Source organism: Pseudorasbora parva, chromosome 20, assembly GCF_024679245.1.
Source record: "Pseudorasbora parva isolate DD20220531a chromosome 20, ASM2467924v1, whole genome shotgun sequence".
NCBI lineage: Eukaryota > Metazoa > Chordata > Actinopteri > Cypriniformes > Gobionidae > Pseudorasbora > Pseudorasbora parva.
In genome coordinates this window covers 31,391,644-31,412,685 of record NC_090191.1, presented here as the reverse complement: position 1 = coordinate 31,412,685, position 21,042 = coordinate 31,391,644, and the positions used below count along the sequence as shown (strand labels likewise).

The 21,042-nt window shown below is 37.1% G+C and overlaps 1 protein-coding gene across 1 annotated transcript in view; it reads right to left on the bottom strand.

Moving 5' to 3' along the window:
* The window catches only part of nell2b (neural EGFL like 2b), a 51,117-nt gene extending 31,219 nt beyond the window's left edge, over window positions 1–19,898 (bottom strand). The window contains exons 1-11 of the mRNA XM_067427531.1: window positions 19,583–19,898; window positions 18,789–18,917; window positions 10,162–10,312; window positions 9,135–9,308; window positions 8,941–9,037; window positions 8,774–8,846; window positions 8,594–8,676; window positions 7,712–7,840; window positions 4,304–4,406; window positions 3,706–3,797; window positions 789–891 (exon numbers count right to left, since the gene is read on the bottom strand). Of these exons, the coding sequence (XP_067283632.1) occupies window positions 789–891; window positions 3,706–3,797; window positions 4,304–4,406; window positions 7,712–7,840; window positions 8,594–8,676; window positions 8,774–8,846; window positions 8,941–9,037; window positions 9,135–9,308; window positions 10,162–10,312; window positions 18,789–18,917; window positions 19,583–19,628 (1,180 nt within the window). The 5' untranslated portion in view covers window positions 19,629–19,898. The remainder of the gene's footprint in view (window positions 1–788; window positions 892–3,705; window positions 3,798–4,303; window positions 4,407–7,711; window positions 7,841–8,593; window positions 8,677–8,773; window positions 8,847–8,940; window positions 9,038–9,134; window positions 9,309–10,161; window positions 10,313–18,788; window positions 18,918–19,582) is intronic.
* Window positions 19,899–21,042: the final 1,144 nt, after the last annotated feature.

Genomic DNA, 21,042 nt, shown 5'->3' with positions numbered 1-21,042 from the left:
TTACAATATGGACACAATAAGTACTTATTTTTTGATGTCCATATAGTTAAAGCCACTTAAAGGGATAGTTCACTTTGAAATTAAATGTTGATATGTTTTAGCTTGCCTCATGGGCATCCGAGATGTAGGAGTATTTGTTTCCCCAGTAGTTTCAATTTTGATCATTTTAGGTCAAACCGTTCTTGTCTGTGCCTCACATAATGCAGGTCTATGGTCACCACCTCAAAGAGCATGCCCATGAGGTAAGCTAAAACATATCAAAATTTAATTTAAAAGTGAACTATCCCTTTAATATAAAGTGGGGCCATCATTGTTTTGCAGTGCTTATGTGATCTCAAATAAATAGAGAGAATACATGGGCCATTTGTACTTTTAAAAATGTACTTTTCACAACATTGTGATCTAAAAAAATCTGAGTTGCAGTGCTTTTGCGAATTAAACTAAATAAAAAGAAAAGAAATAAAGGAAAAAAAGTATTACAATGTATTCTGTATTCCTGTACAAAATGGTTCAAAAGTGTGTTAGGGTTACTGCACACGGTGGCTCAATCTGTGAACTACGAGAGGTGTGGTAAAGTCAAGCAATATCGCTATTACACTTGGGTGTGTTATGTGTGTGTGGTTATATGTGTGAAGGGTGCAAAATATGTCATGCACAGTCATGGCTTGGTGTTGAGCACAAAATCTAGTTTGTTTGCACAGTGGTCAAAGGTGGCTGCCCTTAATATGACTCCAATCAGTGGAGTGTAGAGGATGTGTGTTGTTCCTGCGTGTGTGAGTGTGTCGCACCTCTGCACACTTGGCAGCAGCGGTCCGTGAGTGTGATCTGCTCTGACTCTGGGCAGTTCAGCTCTGGACAAGTAGTCATCTCAACTCTACGCATACTTCGTTCCTGCAAAACACATAAACAAATGATTGTTCAATTAACCTTCCAAGTCAACTATTCAGCTTAAACTTTGGAACATGGTAGCTGGTCTCAGCTGGTCTTAGATGGTTTAAGCAACAAACTAACTTTTCAAGGTGGTCCAGATGGTTTCTGGAACATGACCAACCAGCTAATCGACGAGCTATCACGTTTCAAAAAACAAACAAGCAAACAGTTATGAGTTAAAGATGGATTTAGAAATTCAAATGCTGCTTGGAATTTGAATTTTCAACTAGACTAAACAGAATTCAAATTCATAACCATACTCGGAAAATAATCAAATTCTGCGTAGGACTCAAACTCACAAACAGATCCAGACAGAATTTAGATTCCGTCTGGAATTCAAATTCATAATTAGATTCAAATTCAGATTCAAATGCAGCTTGGCACAATATTATCCAGCTGTAGCCCCGCAGCACCACAGTTTCAGAACCGTTGTTCTATTCATAATTAACGTATTCATTTATTTTTTTCCGGAATGAAACGACTTCTTTTCAAGTCTTTCTGCAGAAATGACATAATATGGGTTTAAGAGTCACAAGTTTTTGTGTTTTTAAGATCATTATTTGTTGTTTGCATGTTTCTTTTTTATTATAGGCCATTTAAATACGTTTTAAACCTATCCTTAAACCTGTCCTTTTTGTTTTCACCCAGAGAAACATCTTTCATTTGTTCAAGGCCTTGTATTAAATGGTTATTTTTATTTGACATTTGAAATTTTGAAATGTCACATTCTCTGTGTCTAAGTATTATTTGTAACAACATGAACATGGAGGAACTAATACGACTGAATATACAGTCAAATGGGAAACACTTCAAAACATGTTACACATTTATTATATCATATATTTTTTTTAAATAATAAAATGGTGTAGTTGAAGTAACAGTAAACTATACAGTGTTTGCGTCCATTAACATTAAATCTCCTCATACTTTGTGTCAGTATTATTTTTTAACATGAATGTGAAGTAAATAATACTAACGCCGTCTACACTACAGGTCAAAAGTTTCAGCCAGTAATATATTTTTTTAATGTTTTTAAAAAAAAATCTCTTCTGCTCACTATAAGGCTGCATTTATTTGATCAAAAATGCAGCAAAAAGTATTTACAATTAAAAAAACAGTTTTCTATTTGAATATATGTAATTTATATCTGTAATCAAAGCTGTATTTTTAGCGTCATTACTTTAGTCTTCAGATGATTTGCTGCTCAAGAAACATTTATGATTATTATCAATGATGAAAACAAAAATGATATTTTAAAATATATTCAAATAGAAACCAGATATTTGACATATTGCTAATATTTCACAATATTACTGTTTTTATGTATTTTAATAAAATAAATTCAGCCTTGGTGAGCAAAAGAGACTTCTTTAAAAACCAAAAATTCTTACCGTTCTAAAACTTTTGTCCGGTAGTGTATAGCTATACAGTCAAATGGGAAACAATTTTTCAACATTTTACACATTTATTAGCCTAATATATATATATATATATATATATATATATATATATATATATATATATATATATATATATATATATATATATATATATATATATATATATATATATATATATATATATATATATATATAAAAAACAGTGTATAATTGTAGTCTGTATCCCTGGAATATATACTACTGTGTTTGTAACCATTCATTGACATTAAGCATGATCAAGATCATGGTATGCATATTATATGATTATGACAAAGTCCATGTGAAAACAGCTTATATTTAACCAAAAAAAAAATCTTGTGTATTTGTAGTAAAACAAATAAAAAAGATATGACTGTTTAAGCCCCGCCCCTAAGTTCAGGTTCTGTGGTTGCGGTTCTAAAACTGCTGTTCTGAGACTGCGGTGCCTCTGGGCTGCAGCTGGATATATCCTGCTTAGCATTCCAATTCATAACCAGACACAGACAAAATTTGAATTCATAATCAGAACCAGACCTAGACAGAATTCAAGTTCAGATTCAAATTCTGCCTAATTTCAATTCATAAACACATTCAGAAAAAAATTATAATAATCAAATCAAATCAAATTCACAAACAGATCTAGATACAATTCATATTCAAATTCTGCGTGGAATAAAGAATATAATCAGGACCAGACAGACTTTAAATGCAGCTTTTAATTCAAATTCATAAATCTGAACCAGACCCAGACAGAATTCGAGTTCAAATTCAAATTCATAATGTCTCAGAAAAAGTGAGTCTGGTGGTTTTCTGTTTGGCTTTCCAATTCATAACCAGGACCAGCTAGCAACGCTGTACATTCCCATCTTTCATGTCATGTGTGTTTTGGTAAAATGTGTGTTATTTCGGCAAGGTTGCCTGCTAAAATTCACATTCCTGGGTCTATATATCACATAATTGAGGTTGCTTCAACCCACGGACATGGAAAACAACCAGCGGAAAAACCACAGACTTGGCAAAAGTTGAGTTCTGTTGACATTCGACAACTAAAGTAATGCGTCCCTTCGTTCCTCTGATTGGTTGTAGGTCTATCCAACTGAGGTCTTTTGGATACCTGGATATACTTTTTGGACCTGGTTTGGTTGAAACAAGCCCCATAATTACAGCCCAATTGAGCAGAATCAGACTCACATTCTGTCTAGAATTGAGTATGACGACATCAGACTACCATTAACACATCCACCTTAAACAATTCAGAAGACTTCCCCCAAAAGGAGTGCATATAAATACAGAAGATTCTGGTATGGGTGTGCTGAACACTTTCAGACCACCGGCCTGCAGTTACTCTGGAACTTACCCTACATTCAAACAGCAGACAGTTCCCCTCAGAGTCATGTACGCTCTTACGGTCACCCTCCACGTACACTCTTCCTCTGAACAGACACACGGCTAAGACAGAAAAGATATAAAGAGAAAAATAAGAAATTAAGAGGATAGAGACAAAACAAACCAGTAAAGCATCGATCGCACAAGCATGTTAGATTAAGCCTACCAGAGCGCAGTGTTAAATAAAGCCCTGGTCATCAGTCAAACTGCTATTAGCTTCTGCACATTAGCTCTGCTCACTCAAACACAACATGCTGCACACTGGCCTTGAATAATTAATGATACCAGAGAAAGTGCGTGACTGCGTTATGTGTGTGTTGACATTCGAATTTGTGGCAGCGGTAACCTAGCAACACAGGGATGTGGTCAGTTTGTCATCAAGACCGCAGCATGATTATAAAAAAGATTTTGGTGGAAAGATAGATAGTGAGGAGAGAATCGAGAAGATGGAGCGATAAAGGAGAAAATATGAGACAAAGGGAGAGAGAGGCAAAATATACGCAGATCTATAGATGAATGGCCTCATTTTGTGTGTGTGTGTCTGTGTGTGTGTGTGTGTACACACTTACGCTGGCACTCTTTACAGCATGCTCCAGGCATGTAGATTGGAGCTGTATCAGGAGGACACTGAGGTGGTGGGCAGAAAATACTCTCACACTCCACTGTACCATTCTGCAGGTGAAACACACACACGCACACACACCATCATCATCATCATCATCATCATCATCATCAATAAAAGAACTTCACAATCAAATGATTCTGCAAAATAAACCAACAGAATTAGACATTTCGAGTGATGCTGGCAACTCAAATTTTTAGATCTTCAAAATCTTCACAACTAAAACAGAACCCCCAAAATGCTTGAGGGCATTCCCACACTGACAGCTACAAAACAGCTTGACTTTTCATACTTCTGTGCTATAATATGGCAGCAAAACTCAACATTTTATATTTAATAAATTTACTATGCTTTAAGGGTGTTTGGATATTTTATTCCATGGTGGAAGCAGGGAATAAAAAATAAACAGTAAATGCTGTAATGTCTAGTGTGTTGGTTCTGCTTTATGCTCAGCAGTTTATCTCCATCAAGGCAACCAGGCCATTGAGGACAATGTCCAGAACTTTTGTAAACTTTCCAACCAGGTGGATTTTAATGACGTTAAACATATAGACCATGCCCTTTTGTTGTGAAGCTCATGTTTTAATGTTGGAATTTTGGATGAAGGGCTCCATAATCCTGGCTACTATAATCCCACAGTCCACACCACAGCCCAGCCTGCTCACGTCTTGCACATCCAGAGTCCAGCGGCGTCTCCTGTCCACATCCAGAGTCCAGCGGCGTCTCCTGTCCACATCCAGAGTCCAGCGGCGTCTCCTGTCCACATCCAGAGTCCAGCGGCGTCTCCTGTCCACATCCAGAGTCCAGCTACATCTCCTGTCCACATCCAGAGTCCAGCTGCATCTCCTGTTTGTGTCCAGAGTCCAGCTGCATCTCCTGTTTGTGTCCAGAGTCCAGCTGCATCTCCTGTCCACGTCTAGAGTCCAGCTGCATCTCCTGTTTGTGTCCAGAGTCCAGCTGCATCTCCTGTCCACATCCAGAGTCCAGCTGCATCTCCTGTCTACATCCAGAGTCCAGCTGCATCTCCTCTTTGTGTCCAGAGTCCAGCTGCATCTCCTGTCCACGTCTAGAGTCCAGCTGCATCTCCTGTTTGTGTCCAGAGTCCAGCTGCATCTCCTGTCCACATCCAGAGTCCAGCTGCATCTCCTGTCCACGTCTAGAGTCCAGCTGCATCTCCTGTTTGTGTCCAGAGTCCAGCTGCATCTCCTGTCCACATCCAGAGTCCAGCTGCATCTCCTGTCTACATCCAGAGTCCAGCTGCATCTCCTCTTTGTGTCCAGAGTCCAGCTGCATCTCCTGTTTGTGTCCAGAGTCCAGCTGCATCTCCTGTCCACATCCAGAGTCCAGCTGCATCTCCTGTTTGTGTCCAGAGTCCAGCTGCATCTCCTGTCCACATCCAGAGTCCAGCTGCATCTCCTGTTTGTGTCCAGAGTCCAGCTGCATCTCCTGTCCACATCCAGAGTCCAGCGGCGTCTCCTGTCCACGTCTAGAGTCCAGCTGCATTTCCTGTCCACATTCAGAGTCCAGCTGCATCTCCTGTCTACATCCAGAGTCCAGCTGCATCTCCTGTCCACATCCAGAGTCCAGCTGCATCTCCTGTCCACATCCAGAGTCCAGCTGCATCTCCTATCTACATCCAGAGTCCAGCGGCGTCTCCTGTCCACGTCTAGAGTCCAGCTGCATCTCCTGTCCACATCCAGAGTCCAGCTGCATCTCATGTCCACATCCAGAGTCCAGCTGCATCTCCTGTCTACATCCAGAGTCCAGCTGCGTCTCCTGTCCACGTCTAGAGTCCAGCGGCGTCTCCTGTCCAAGACCAGAGTCCAGCAGTGTCTCCAGCCCGTGAGCAATGTCCAGAGAGAGCTCCAGTCACTGATCAGGTTTCAAGATATGCTCCAGGCCATGAACCCATAGCTCTACCCAATAATTTGTTTTTTGTTGTTGGTTGGGGGTAGTAGGTCACGGAGTTAAGGCCATGGAGGCCATGACTCTAATGTCCTCTGAACTTCCTGCACCGCCATGGTCTCTTGAACAGTCTGCACTTCCATGGCTTCCTGAACTGTCTGAGCTGCCATGGCTTCCTGAACTACCAGGTCCGCCCATGCTCCCAGCCTCGCCAAGTTCCATGTCCTGTTCCCCTACATGGGCCTGGCCCACCATCCCTCCTAGGCTCTGTTATGTTTTGTGTTGGTTCTGTTGGGCTTTGGGAGCTGCCCTTAGGGATCTGTAATGTCTAGTGTCCTGGTTCTGTTTCATATTCATGTGTCATGTTCTTTTTATATTCATTGTCATGTTTCCCTTTCTCACGTTGATTCCATTGTGCCCCTCATGTGATCATGTCATGTGCTTCCCTAGTCTCTCGTGTCATGCTGTCATTGGCTGATTTAGTCATGTCGGTTCTCAGTTCCTTTCTGTCATTGGTTCCTTGTCTTGATTGTTCAAAGGTGTGTCTTGTTAGTCATTAGTTTGTGTATTTAAGCCCTCCTGTTTGCCATGCGTCCTTGTGATTTTTTGTGTAAACTGCTGTTTAATGACATTTGTTTGGTGTGTCAAGTCCAGGTTTATGTTCATGTTGATTTAATGTCTCAAGTTTAGTTCAAGTCATGTTTGTTCATGTTTGGATTTATGCAAATAAACTGCACTTGGGTTCTGCATCTTACCTCCAGTGGATCCATATGTAACAACTGCGAGTTTTAATCGTACAATTCAGAATATTTTTATTGCAATTCTGACTTTATAGATAAATGAGTTTATATTTCAGGATTGGACTTTATAATGCGCAATAGTGAGTTTATATCTCACATTTCTGAGGAAAAAAGTTAGAGATACTGGTATATAATTACCTAATTGTGAGATATAAACTTGCAATTCAAAAGTCTGAATTATGAGATCAAAATTTGCTCTTTTTTCAGACAAGCTTCCATATTTCAGAGCCCCAGCCTAAATGTTGTAAAAATTGTATATCAATGCTTTTGCGATATCTACAAAACATTTGGTTTCTCCTGAACAAAAAAAAAAATTGTGATGGAAATAACATGATAGGAAAAGGTATATATATATATATTTTTGTTTCTTGTGGAACGCAGTAGTTTTAATAGAAACAACAAAAGTTTTGGTGTGAAAAGCAATACTTTTGCCAGAGAATGCAAACGTTTTGAGAGAGAATGCAAAATGCTTTGCTCCCACAAAAAGTAGTCAAATCATTAACTTATTTCCACGTAATAAGTTATTAATAAGCAAGTTATTTTTAACTAAGCTGCACTGTCATTGATACTCAGATAGCAAACTATAAATGAAAAATAATAATCCCAAACAAACAATCCTGTTACCCTGTCCTGGGAATACACGAGCTTACTGAGCATGTGCAGTTTCTGCATCCATCTATCCATGCATCATCGTCCCTATATATCTCTCCATTCAGGGTGCATGTCCTCTCACAGTAACAGCCATCCAAGTACTTCATCTTTTCTTCGGCAAGTGCCAGCTAGACACAATAAAGACATGAGAAAGAAGAGAGGGTGTGACTGAATGAATCATTTCTAGTGGGAAGCGATACAAAAAAAGAAGAGCAAGCAAAATAAATGTTAAAAGGGAAATAAGAGATTTATGATGAAGTCAGCATTTGTGGGGTTCACTACTAAGGACATTAACAGAACATAAAAACTAGTGACATTCAATGCATGCACGCACACAAACACACACGCACGCACGCACGCACGCACACACACTACTATTACTACTTCTAGGGAGCCCCTTAAGAGACATTAAAATGCAGGAACATTTTTTACATGTTTTGCATTCTCCTCAGAAACTTTGTGTTTGCTTGTAAAGAACTCAGAACTTCCACAATCCCCCCCCCCCCTCCCCCCGGATATTTTTTACATCATCATGTCCCGTGTCCGTACAATACAAATACTGAGTATTTGAATGAAAAGGAAGTAGGCCCTAGGTCCCAATAAAATGAAACGCATCAAAATGACTCAATCTCTTTCAACTATATGGCTAACAATTGCAACATTAGTATCCTAAGTAAATACAAATCTCTTCACAATGTAAGTACCACCTCAGACCCAATGCAAACAGATTAAATAAACATCTATATACACATTTAAATTCAATGCACAGAATGAAAATGAAACTGATCAAATTCAACAATTGTTTTTATCTCAGTATAATTAAATAAATTAACCAAGCAGAAAAATCAGCTTTTGAAGTCAGGTTAAATATTGAAACTTGCCTTGTTTGATGTTTTAGCCAAAATATCTTGAAGTTCCATGATTTTCTGAACCAACCCATGGAAATCATTACAAGTGGGACAAGCTGCAAAAGTCGTGAAGTTTCATTAATGGCATTTCCAGACCAGTGAGTAAACGAAGTGCATACATTTTCTTTTTTTTTCCTTGAAGAATGTACTTACTACGATTGAGATCTGGACACTGGACAATGTATCCATGGGGTACGACTACCAACTGAACATCTTGCATAACTCCCTGACAGAAAGATATCGCAGAAAGCAAGTCAGAGAGATGTAGACAGGACGAATTTACAACTTACATATTTTATGGTATATTTTCAATGTTGTACCCTGAAAAAACCATGGGCGTCATTTCTTTGACCAAGCCAGATGTTTGTTCCTCTGGGAAAGTCCATAGATGGCGTCTCCACAATTCTTTCGTAAATTCTGAAAGCAAGTACAAATAAAAAGCAATGTGTGAACATTGATAAGGAAAGGCATTCAAATTTGGCTCTGGTGGTCCTTTTATTCTCCAGCCATTCACCTGTTGCAGTCAATATGGAGCACCACTTGGGTGGCACTGAATGCCAGGGAGACTTTGTGCCAGTGTCCATCTGCCAGACTATAGGGGAAGACCTCTTTCTGCTGCCGCTGATCTGAGGTCTGGAAGAAGAGGCGGATCTCATTACGCAGACCGCTGCTCTCAACCTCCAGAAACCTGAGGAGGAAGCCAAGGAAACACAAATCATTTGCTTAACATCTAAGAACTTCGGGAAATAACTGCTGCCATGGCTCTTATGTTCCCATGCAGGAGGCTTCTGCAGCACTCTAAAAAATGCTGGGTTGAAAATGGACAGACCCAGAAATTGGGTTGTTTGAATGAGTCCATTCACTGGGTGAGACCACTCACTTTAGAGTAAGGTTAAGCTGCCAAATAGTTGTTATTAAATTCTGGAATATAGCAACGCATCAGGGGAAAAAATGGAGCTCAAGGGAATGTGTGCGTTCTGAATGAATGTGAAGATGAGCAGTGATCCATAAATCTCTTGGCCTGTACTCCGAGTGCTGACCTTAAAGAGGTGGTAGAATCAATACTGTGTGTGTTTAGGAAATGTCAGTGGACACCCTAATCAGAAATGTTACAGACATTCCATCAGGGAGATTATGTGTTCCTCTGAGAAACAGTAAATTAAAAAAGAAAAAAGAGAAAGAGGGTTTTACTGGAGCAAAAGCTTACCTACTGTAAGGATACACCGATGGATGGTGGATACAGATAGATGGCTGGATATGTGGATGGATGGATGGATGGATGGATGGATAGATAGATAGATAGATAGATAGATAGATAGATAGATAGATAGATAGATAGATAGATAGATAGATAGATAGATAGATAGATAGATAGATAGATAGATAGATAGATAGATAGATAGATAGATAGATAGATAGATAGATAGATAGATAGATAGATAGATAGATAGATAGATAGATAGATAGATAGATAGATAGATAGATAGATAGATAGATAGATAGATAGATAGATAGATAGATGCGGATGGATAGTGTGATACCTCTGTTCTCCATAGTGGATGGACAGCAGCACTCCTGAGCTGAATTTCTCTTGTTTAAGGGTCAGTAGAAGAGTGAACTCTGTTCTTCCTCTCAACTTCTGAAGAATTCTCTCTGCTGCCTTGAGGGAAGCTCTTGCATTCCTTGATGAGCCTGATGGAGAGAGTGACAGAATAGACTGTAAATGAGAGGAATGTAATACATTAAAAACAGACACTACCCTATTAAGAAACCATTTGCCATCATGAGTCATGAGACGTGAGGCATACGCGGATGTCATAGAGAGCTGACCATAAAATGAAGAGTTATGGAACAATTAATTCCATGGTTACAATAGATGCTGTACTATTCTGTAACTATTCTGTATTATTTCCATTCAAATTTGAATTACACTTCCTAAATCACTTTTAAATCAACTGACAAATTCATCATTTAAAAAGAGATAAATTCAGTGTTCAGGAAAATCTAATATCTTCCTTAGATCACTTTTATATGATCATACAGGCTTATATTACAGAAAGACAGATGAGACAGCTGAAAATGCTTGATCCATCCATCACCGTCCGTGTCACTGTTATGCCAAGTATACAACACAATCATAAGCATGTAAGTTATTTGTTAATCATTTAGACTCGTAACTACTGGTTCCAAACAAAAGTGGCATAGAAAGCAGAAAGCAAGTGGCCGTTTTGCACCAAATTGACCATCTGGTGATATTTATGTTTAAATATCCACTCTGGAGGGAGTGTGAATACTGAAATAAGCTTGATAAATAAGGGGTCAATGTTTTGTTGGTTAGCATAGTCCGGTTACCCCCAGCTGATAAGAAACAAGCATTTTTCGCCATTTCATTGCTGCCTTTTTGCATAATAGAGCAGGACAGACACTACTGAAGGGTTTGGGACTCTGCACATTCTTACTGTAATAATCATTGTCATTATGTCATTTTTCAGAACGATTAGTCAAATGCCATATATAGCTCTGGGGCCTGATGTATAAACATTGCAATTTTCCACACACATGTTGGCATTAAAAAAAAAAAAAAAAAACCTTGTGTGCACCGTCCGCACACTCTAGCATGACAAGTATGTTATAAACGATCCTCGTTCACATGGATCCACAATTAAAAACGCTGCATTCTGCTGCCAGGCCAGTAGTTGGCAATGTTACGGTATAAGAAAAGCTACATGGAGACCGAACACATATTATGCATTCGCATGATGTCACCATTTTCACAAATTCATGTTTTTTGTAATCTACACGGAGACAATAATGTTTTTTTTTCTTCTTTTTTTTTCAAATGTTTGCTTAACGCTGTTGTTGTGTAAATAGCCCCTAAGAAACCAGTCTAAAAAAAAAAAAAAAAAAATGATAAAAAAAGATCATGGCAATTATATACCTCCTTGGAGCATACAGATACCAATTTTAAGGAAATGAGGATGGTCGACAGACATGTGGGTCATGCTGAGACACTGATGTGAGTGCATGGCAATGGCCAGAAGTGTAAAAATAAAATAAAAAATGAGACGGAGGGAAGGAGGAATCACTAGGAGATGTGATGAGTTAGCTGAGGAGGGCAGAGGAAGTTGACTGCCTCCTCAGGGACAAATGTTTAAATCAGTCCTGTCAAAACATAAGAAATGTCTGGGTCTGGTCTTCTCAAATGGTGTGTGTGTGTGGGGGGGGGGGGGTGCAACACACACACGCACTCGCACACACATTAAGGCCAACCGGGGAACACTAATGTTCTGTAGCTATTGTCAAGTAAAGCTCAAGGGGGTTGTAAGCTGCAGCCGTGAGCCTATTGTATGGCAGGAACGAAGCAGAGTTTCGCCACCTTCATTAATCAAATACACTGTACGACAGTGAGCCGAAGCTAACCTGGTAACCTCAACAATCCGCAGAGGACACCACAGCTGATCTGATGGATTCCAAGACAGTTCACAAGTATCAGCATTAAAGTCCTCTGGGATAGTGCTGGGAAAACAGGGTTTTTTTCTGGCATCTCTCTGATTAATTCTTATTGGATCGACACTTCGTCTCAGATGTGCTATCCTTCTATCGCCATTGTGTGCTGTAAATCAAAGGCTAGACGTTCGATGGCAGCATTTAAAGGTCAAAGAGCAGCTAGAGACTGCTGGCCATCCGCTAGGAAATTATGCAAATGATCAGCAATGACGCTTTAAATAATTACATTTAAATTCCATATAAAATAAAAGGTTGGAAATCTGTACAAATAAAAAGCTAAATATCAATATATAAATGGCTACAAATATCTAAATAAAAAATAAATACATTAATAGTTAGTTAAAAAATTAAATATAAATGAATTGAATCATATACATTTTAATATTTATATATTAGTTATTAAAAAACAAAACAAAAACAAAGCTAGTTTATCCCTCTCTGACATTAAACTTCTCCATTTTCAGGGCATGAGGAAACCTCACCTATCAGCAAGGAGGGTTTTTTTTTTTACACCATGAAACTGTAATCAATCGCTCCCAGTTATCAAAAACCCCATCCCATTATAACTCTAATGACAAATGAGAACTGTGCTCCTAGGAGCAAGATAAACACAGTGTGATGCAAATTATCTAACGCTGTCGACAATATTCTGGAAGAATTTAAATTGAAAACCTTTCAAGAAGGTTGCTGGTGAGTTTTCTTCTAACGATGTTGAGTATCCGTGCCAGCAATTACATCTAAAAAGCACTTAAATTGATCAAAAGTCAGGCTACTTATGATGCAAGCACTTAAAAGTGTGTCCTAACACCATTGTAATGTACCTTAATGAATGTTTAAAGCCCATGTAAAATGAAAAACCTCATTTACAACTGATGAATTATTCACAACCTATTATAATGACAAAACGAACAAGTGTCTCTCCTCAAATTAACATTGCATTAATCAGAAGACGTAGGTCCATTATTCCTCAAAGCCTCAAACCTGTGTGACCAAAACAGTGGCTTGGGACAGAAGCAATGCAGCAGATGAGAGTTTTAAATGAACAGTTTTTGAATGAAAATTCTGTAATTTACTTACACTCTTGTCTTTTCAATTGGCTAAACATCTTTTGTATTCCACACAAGAAAGAAAGCCATATATGGTAAGTAAATGATGACTGAATTTCTATTTTTCTATGGGTGAAGTAGTCCTTTAGGTCTCAGCAAAATATGTTATAATACTGCAAACACAAAGTGGAGACACGGAATCTCAGTTGAGGAATGCGAGTGCTACGAGTGACGTAGAGCATTTGTCTGGTCCAGACCGCATCCTTGGGCAGGAGAAACACTTAGCTGATGTCCCTGTTGGCTGCTGCTTGCTGAAATAGCTGATGAATGAGCAGGAATCTGATCCTGGCACTTAAAAGAACCAGTCAGCACCCGTCCTGATGGAAGAGGTACAATTGTGCCAAACTTCTTTCTTTTATTGTTTGCTTCTGCTCTGTTCCACCCATTTGCTTATTAATTCCTTCAGTCAAAGCAAGTTCCTGCTCAGACTCATAGATGCGTATTAGCACTGGAAACTGTAATGTCAAGGTACAGATTCAGCTGTAATTTTTACAATTAAAAGAAGATATGATATAATCAAAGTACTGTTATTAAAGTATATACAGGGATAGTTTATATACACATTTGAATTCTGCCATCTTCCCACTCTCATGCTCTTCCAAATCTTCTGTTGGAAGTGTCTTAATTGTGGTTCAAATGTCTCATGTGACTGAAATTTAATACATTGTTTACTGACAATCTTCTTAGCCAGTGGGCGGTGATTGAATCACCCAATTCATGAACAATCATTCAAGATTTGTGAATTGAATCAACAGATTCATTAAAGACAATTGGCCATTGCTATTTTTCTACCTTTGCTCTACACTCTTAGAACAAAAAGGTTCTATCGGCGCTACGTTTTTGGAAACCCTAAAAGGTTCTATATAACCCTTTTTAAGGGTTCAATCAAAATAACCCTTTAGGGTTCTTTATAACCAGGAAAATGTTATATATGGGACCTTTTAGGGGTTCATTCATTATCAATTGTTTTGTCCTTTCTGGATTAAATATTTCATATTATTGACTAACATTTCACTGCATTATTCAGTGTATTCAAATGCATTTATGAATGCATGCGAATGATCACAAAATTCAAGATATGGGGGTTAGAAAATGTATATATTTATCTCATTTTATGTAATCAATCAATATCACATAAAGAGTGCCATTTCAGTTTTCTCCTCCAAAAATCAGCATGATTAAAATGTGATATTAAGTTACTACAATAGTTTAATAAACAATAATTTAATTACAACTACAAAATGTTGTACAATAAAGTAATACATGAATGAATAATAGCCCAAAGAACCTTTGTGACAAAAAGGGTTCTTTCTTGTTATTATAGAACCTTTTTAGCATAAAAGGTTCTTTGGAGTTGAGTAAAACCCTATGGTTCTATATAGAACCCTAATGAACTCTTTTTTCTAAAAGTGTACAAGATATACAGTATGGACTACTTTTATGATACTTTTTGGGGCTTATTCTGACATTTTAGAGCTTGACAGCCTCACTCCTCGATCACTTTCATTATATTGAGAACAGCGTCCAGGATATTTCAAAATGTAACTTTGGCAGTACACAAAATTCATAGGGGTTTGGAATGATGAGCAAATACTGGCAGAATAATTATCCCTTCAATTCATTCCATTCTCCAACAGTTACTCACTGTGCTTAATATAGAAACTTCTTTTGATGAATTTCAAACAAAAATAACTACTGTGATGCATACGTTTCTGTGATATAGAATTACTCTTTCCATGAAATAAGCAGTGGCGGAACTAGAGTTTTATACACGGGGTGGCCGCCGCACGTCAAAATAAATGCTGCTTTCAACAAGTGGAGAAATTTCAATCAGCTAGTACAGTGAATTAAATATTGGTGAGGCACCCGGGAGGCCAATGCTATCCTGGACACCCCTCTGGCTCTGCCACTGGATATAAGATTTTGTTCCTACCACCCACCCACACCTACTCATTGCCACATTGTCTAGCTACAGTGTCACAACAGCATGTTCAGCCTTGAATTTTCTCTAATATCTCCCCATCCTCCCCTCTTCTCTTCTCTCGCCTCCTTTCCCCTTCTTTATAAACAGCACAGCATGGATGTCATTGACGACATTGATAGGTCTCTCATCTGCATTCTGCACATTTATGACCTTGTCTCGGAGCCTGTCTGTTAGATCCCAATTCCGCAATCCCACTGGCATTTACTGGAGCGCCAATCAATACTGCGAGGTGCCACCCGCCCAAATTAGAACAAGACTATTGCTTCCATAGATATCAAATGCATCTGCTTATCCTAGAATATCAGACTTTTTTGAAAAACAGTTTTTTTTCACTAAATACGTATGCATCCTAACTCTGCCTAGTGCAGTGTGTACCTTTTATGTGTGCGTGTGTGTGTTTGAGAGTTTATGGGTCTACAACACACGTAAATTGTACACAGTATAAATACATTCCCCAGAATTGCAGTCCCTCATACACCATTCATACTGCAGTGCGGAACAGAAGTGATGACACAGATGCTGGTTAACTGCAAACCCAGAACGTTACTCCATGCATAAAAATCTGTCATCATTATAGGTCATGGGAGTGGTGACAGCATAACGCTTAAGTTAATAAAAGGTTGGTGTTCTTGTCCTAGGTGCTGAAGAGTGGTTGAGCCAGAAAACAGAGAATGACCATCACCATTCTGCCCTTGAGCAAGACACTTAACCCAAACTGCTCAAAATGGGATGTCAATCTGGATTAACAACCATCTATAAATCACCAGAGGGACACCGATGCTATAGACAAATCTGCTAAAACAGCCCTCCAGATGAACAGAATGGAATGGAGTAGAATAAAACCAAATAGAAACACTAAACAGAGTAGAATACAGCAGAGCAGGCATAAGAATAGAATAGAATAGAATAGAATAGAATAGAATAGAATAGAATAGAATAGAATAGAATAGAATAGAATAGAATAGAATAGAATAGAACCAAAAATAATAGAATAAAGCCAGACATAGAATAGAATAGAGTAGACATTGAATAGCATAGAACAGACAACGAATAGAACATAATAGAACAGCAGAGTAGAAAATAATAAAACAGAACAGAATAAAATAAAATAAAATAAAATAAAATAATTTTATATAACAGAATGCAGTAAACTATACAAATAATATAGTATAAAATAGTTGAATACAGATTAGAATAAGACTAGTATAGATGTGGAACAGTGTTGAATAGAAAAGATAACACAGAAAAACACTAAATAGAATGGAATACAGTACACTGTAAAAAATTATTTAGAAAAAAAGTAACCTGGTTGCCTTAAAATTTTGAGTTCATTGAAATTAAAATTTTGAGTTAATACAATGAACATTTTTTGAGATTCGACAGCCTTTATTAAAATAATATTAAAAGATTTTTGTAAGCATATTGGGTAATCGTGTGTGTTATTTCTGATGACACAGTGAAACATGCCAAATTGTGCTATTTTCATGATTTATCAAATTTTTTATGTGGTTCAGATTCAAAAAATATTTTGAGTTTCTATTTATTAAACTAATTTCCTTCATTGTATCAACTCAAATTTTTAATTTCAATAAACTCAAAAATTTAAGGCAACCAGGTAACTTACTTTTTTAAGTTAAACCAACAAAAAACACCACAATTTTTTTACAGCGTAGAATTGGACAGAACAGAATAGAATAGACAAAGAATAGAACCGAACCCAAAAGAATAGAATAATGTCAGACATTGAATAGCATAAAATAGGCACGGAATTGAAAAGAACAAAACAGAAAACAGTAGAGCAAACATAGAATAAAACAGAACAGAAAAAATAGAATAGAATTGAAGTATAGCACCCACACAAAAACAGAATACAGCAGAGCAGTTTTAGAATAGAATAAAGTTAACTAAACAAATAAATAATTGAATACAGAAATGATTAATAATTGAATAAAGCAGATTAGAAGAATTTAATACATGTGGAATAGTGTAGAACAGACAAATAATAGAAAGAGCAAAATAGAACAGAATACAGTAGACCAGACATTGGAATGGAATGGAATGGAATAAAATGGAATATAATGGAATAGAATAGAATAGAATAGAATAGAATAGAATAGAATAGAATAGAATAGAATAGAATAGAATAGAATAGAATAGAATAGAATAGAATAGAATTTGATAGAATAGAATAGAATAGAATAGAATAGAATAGAATAGAATAGAATAGAATAGAATAGAATAGAATAGAATAGAATAGAATAGAATAGAATAGAATAGAATAAAGCCAGACAATAGAATAGCATATAGTAGACATTGAATATCATATAATAAAAGTGCAGTATATCACCCACACAAATAAGAATATAGAAGTTTAGAACAGAATAGAAAACAATAAAATAGATGAATAAAATGCATGACACTGAAGACAGTAAACTAACTACACAAATGATGGAGTATAAAACAACTGAATACAGCAGATTAGAATAAGAGGTGGAATCTGCGTAGAATGAAACAAAATAGAACACAGCAGAGCAGATATAGAATAAAACAAAACAGGTGCAGTATAGCACCCACACAAAAACAGAACACAGCAGAAATGTTTAGAATAGAACAGAGCAAAGTGGAATAGAGCAATAACAGAACAGAAAAACAGAGCAATTGTCACATGTGGTCTATGTTTGAGTTGGGTTTCACTGTCTCTGCATCAGTTCCCCTTGTCTGTGATCATTTGTTACCATGGTTTTTAATTTACCCGTTATGTGTCTCACCCATGTATTGTTAATTATCTTGTTTAGTCTCAGTGTGTCCCGGTGTATATTTAGGCCAGTGTTTGGTTCAGTCCTTGTCTGATTTTGTCGCTAAATTGTTGTTCTGTTCATCATGCTTTTTATACCAGTTACTCTGAGATAGTGTTATAGAATAGAGTAGAATAGAATAGAATAGAATAGAATAGAATAGAATAGAATAGAATAGAATAGAATAGAATAGAATAGAATAGAATAGAATAGAATAGAATAGAATAGAATAGAATAGAATAATGAACAAACACAGCAGAAAACGTCATGAAAAAAACTTGATTTAAAAAGCTTTAATAACTGAGTTTAATAACTCATTCTATTTATCATACTGTAACTCTAGAGCCATAAACAGCATCACCGTGGCATTCAAAATGAGCCATGGGGCCAGATGTTATTCCCTTCTCTCTATACCCACTGTCCTCATTAACTGCTTCTCCTGAATGAGATGACAATTCTTTGATGGGCAAGAACTTGCTGCTCAACACAGGAGCCTGTTTACTCCTGGGACTTATGTTTCACTGTTGGGTTGATCCATTTTTCATGAGAGATTAAGTGGGATCTGGAATTATGCCGTTCTAAACCAGCTGTCTGCCTGGCTCTTTCCTCTCACCAGATGTTGACAATGGATTCCAATTTCTCTAAATTGATGAGGCTCACTTGCAAACACTTTTTCTGGAATGCTGCTCTGATGTCAGTTACACTCTGATGCTGAAACAAAAGCAAAGACCCACATGCCAGTTCAACTGACTTGTTAAAAAGCCAGTTACTCGTACCTTCAAACAGATATGCTCTGCTCTCATTGTGGAACCCCTTGACCTGGGAGACTCCAACACTTGACCTCACAAGATCAAACTCCTGGAAAATGTCCACGTGTAATGCTGGATCAACCCCGAAACCTGAAACTAAGGGAACATTAACATTAGGAATCACTTTCTCTGATGCAACCAACATTTTAATAAAACAGCAATTATATTAGTGAGTCAGATTCTATAAATAACACTTAATAACAAAACTCTGATTTTGTATATTTTGTATATACTGATGACCACCACAATGACCCATCTGGTAAAACAGAAAACCACATAATATTTTAATATACAGTATTTTCAATTTAGTCAACACTGAATTTCTAGGAGCCATGCATAATAAACATGCTCACAAACACTTTAAAACACCATAACACAAAATGAAAAACATTTTTTTAGCATAAAACACTCTAGAGTGTGCATAAACTTACTATTTCCTCCACAAAAATGTTTTTATATAATTTATATAATAGGCTATGTAAACACAATGTTATTACCTTTTAATAGCATATATATATATATATATATATATATATATATATATATATATATATATATATATATATATATATATATATATATATATATATATATAAAATTGTAGATTACTTCAGTAAATTTGAATGTTAGTACAGTGAATATCTGTCATATGTAATGAGTTGTCATGATCCACTGAGTAGCCTAAAACCAGTGAATCCCAGGTAACCATCCCGTTGCTGAAATTCACTAGCAATAAGACATCTGACAAAAACTGAGCTTACCAAATCCGACAGAGCAAAGCGCAAAATAAAGTTTGAATAATCCCATTGTGAAGGAGGAGAGAAAAACGCCTATTCCATCATGCTGATGTTCTGCTGGAGACTGAGCGAGATACACATCAGTGATGCATCTCCAATAAACGCATCCTCAAACCTTCATTATACTTCGGCAAAACTTTAGCAAATGAACACGGGGATGTAAAGCAAGAGTGAAAACTCCATGAGGCGAAAATTCAGCTTAAAAAGATGGAGTGTATTCTTCTGAATGAGCGGTCAGTGGAGAGATGCAGGTGCGTCTGTCCTCCCCTCTCTTACGACCAGAGAGAGAGAAAGAGACCGAGAGAGAGAGACAGAGACAGAGGAAGAGAGATTGAACACACGCACCTGCAGCTTAAACATCCTGCCACCTGCTGGTTATTATCCACATGAACATGTTTAATATAACATTCACAAAACATTTGAAGTTTGCAGATACATTACACTGCTACACAAACTACACATGATTTTAAATGTGCAGTTCTTTTTTTTTTTTTTTTACATTTTTTCTTCCTTTTTTTAAACATTTTTAAAAGTGTTTTACGGTTTGAATTTTGCTGAAAAGCCATAATGCCATAAAGCCAATGCTGTTTTTGTTTTAATTCATTTTAAATTAAAGGTACACTCTAAAAAATGCTGGGTTGAAAATGGACAAACCCAGAAATTGGGTTGTTTGAACCCAGTGAATGGACCAATTCAAACAACCCAATTTCTGGGTTTGTACATTTTCAACCCAATTTGGGTTGTTTTTAACCCTTTTTTAGATTGTATGAATTTAAACTGATATTTATACTGATATTTAAAAATATGATATTTAAAATAAATGTATTTAATAATTGTATATCAGTTATTAGGGGAGAACGGGTATAGTTGTAACACGGGGAGAGTTGTAACCGTACCAGTTCCACGAATCACGGATAAGACAGTCATATGACAGTCTCAGTTTCCTCCGGCTTCCTTTACGATCCCACATGGAGGTTTTCCACTTCCCACTTCGTGTTGCTATCTCACTGAAAAGCTACAGCGGTTATTCTAAACCTGAGTTAAGAAAATAAAAAAATAACAACCAGATAATATTTTGTTTAGTACTTTGTATAATGTTGTATCAAGTCAAAGTGTAGTTTCTCTAGTAAAGAAAGGTGTATCAACCTGCTGCTAATTTCAAAGCACCATGCTAATAGAGCTACAATTGGTGACAGTGGCAAGGTAGGTTCAGGTTGTAATGTGTTTTGAAACAGCCATCCACTTACATACAACTAAAAACATTTTTGTGATTTTAATAATTCTACACAACGCCTATGTTTATGTCAATTTGCTCTCGCTCACACACACACCCATGTGAATGTGCACGTACAGACATGTACAAACAAACACACGTGTGCATGCACAGACACAAAATATGCACATACAATCTCCATATTCACACA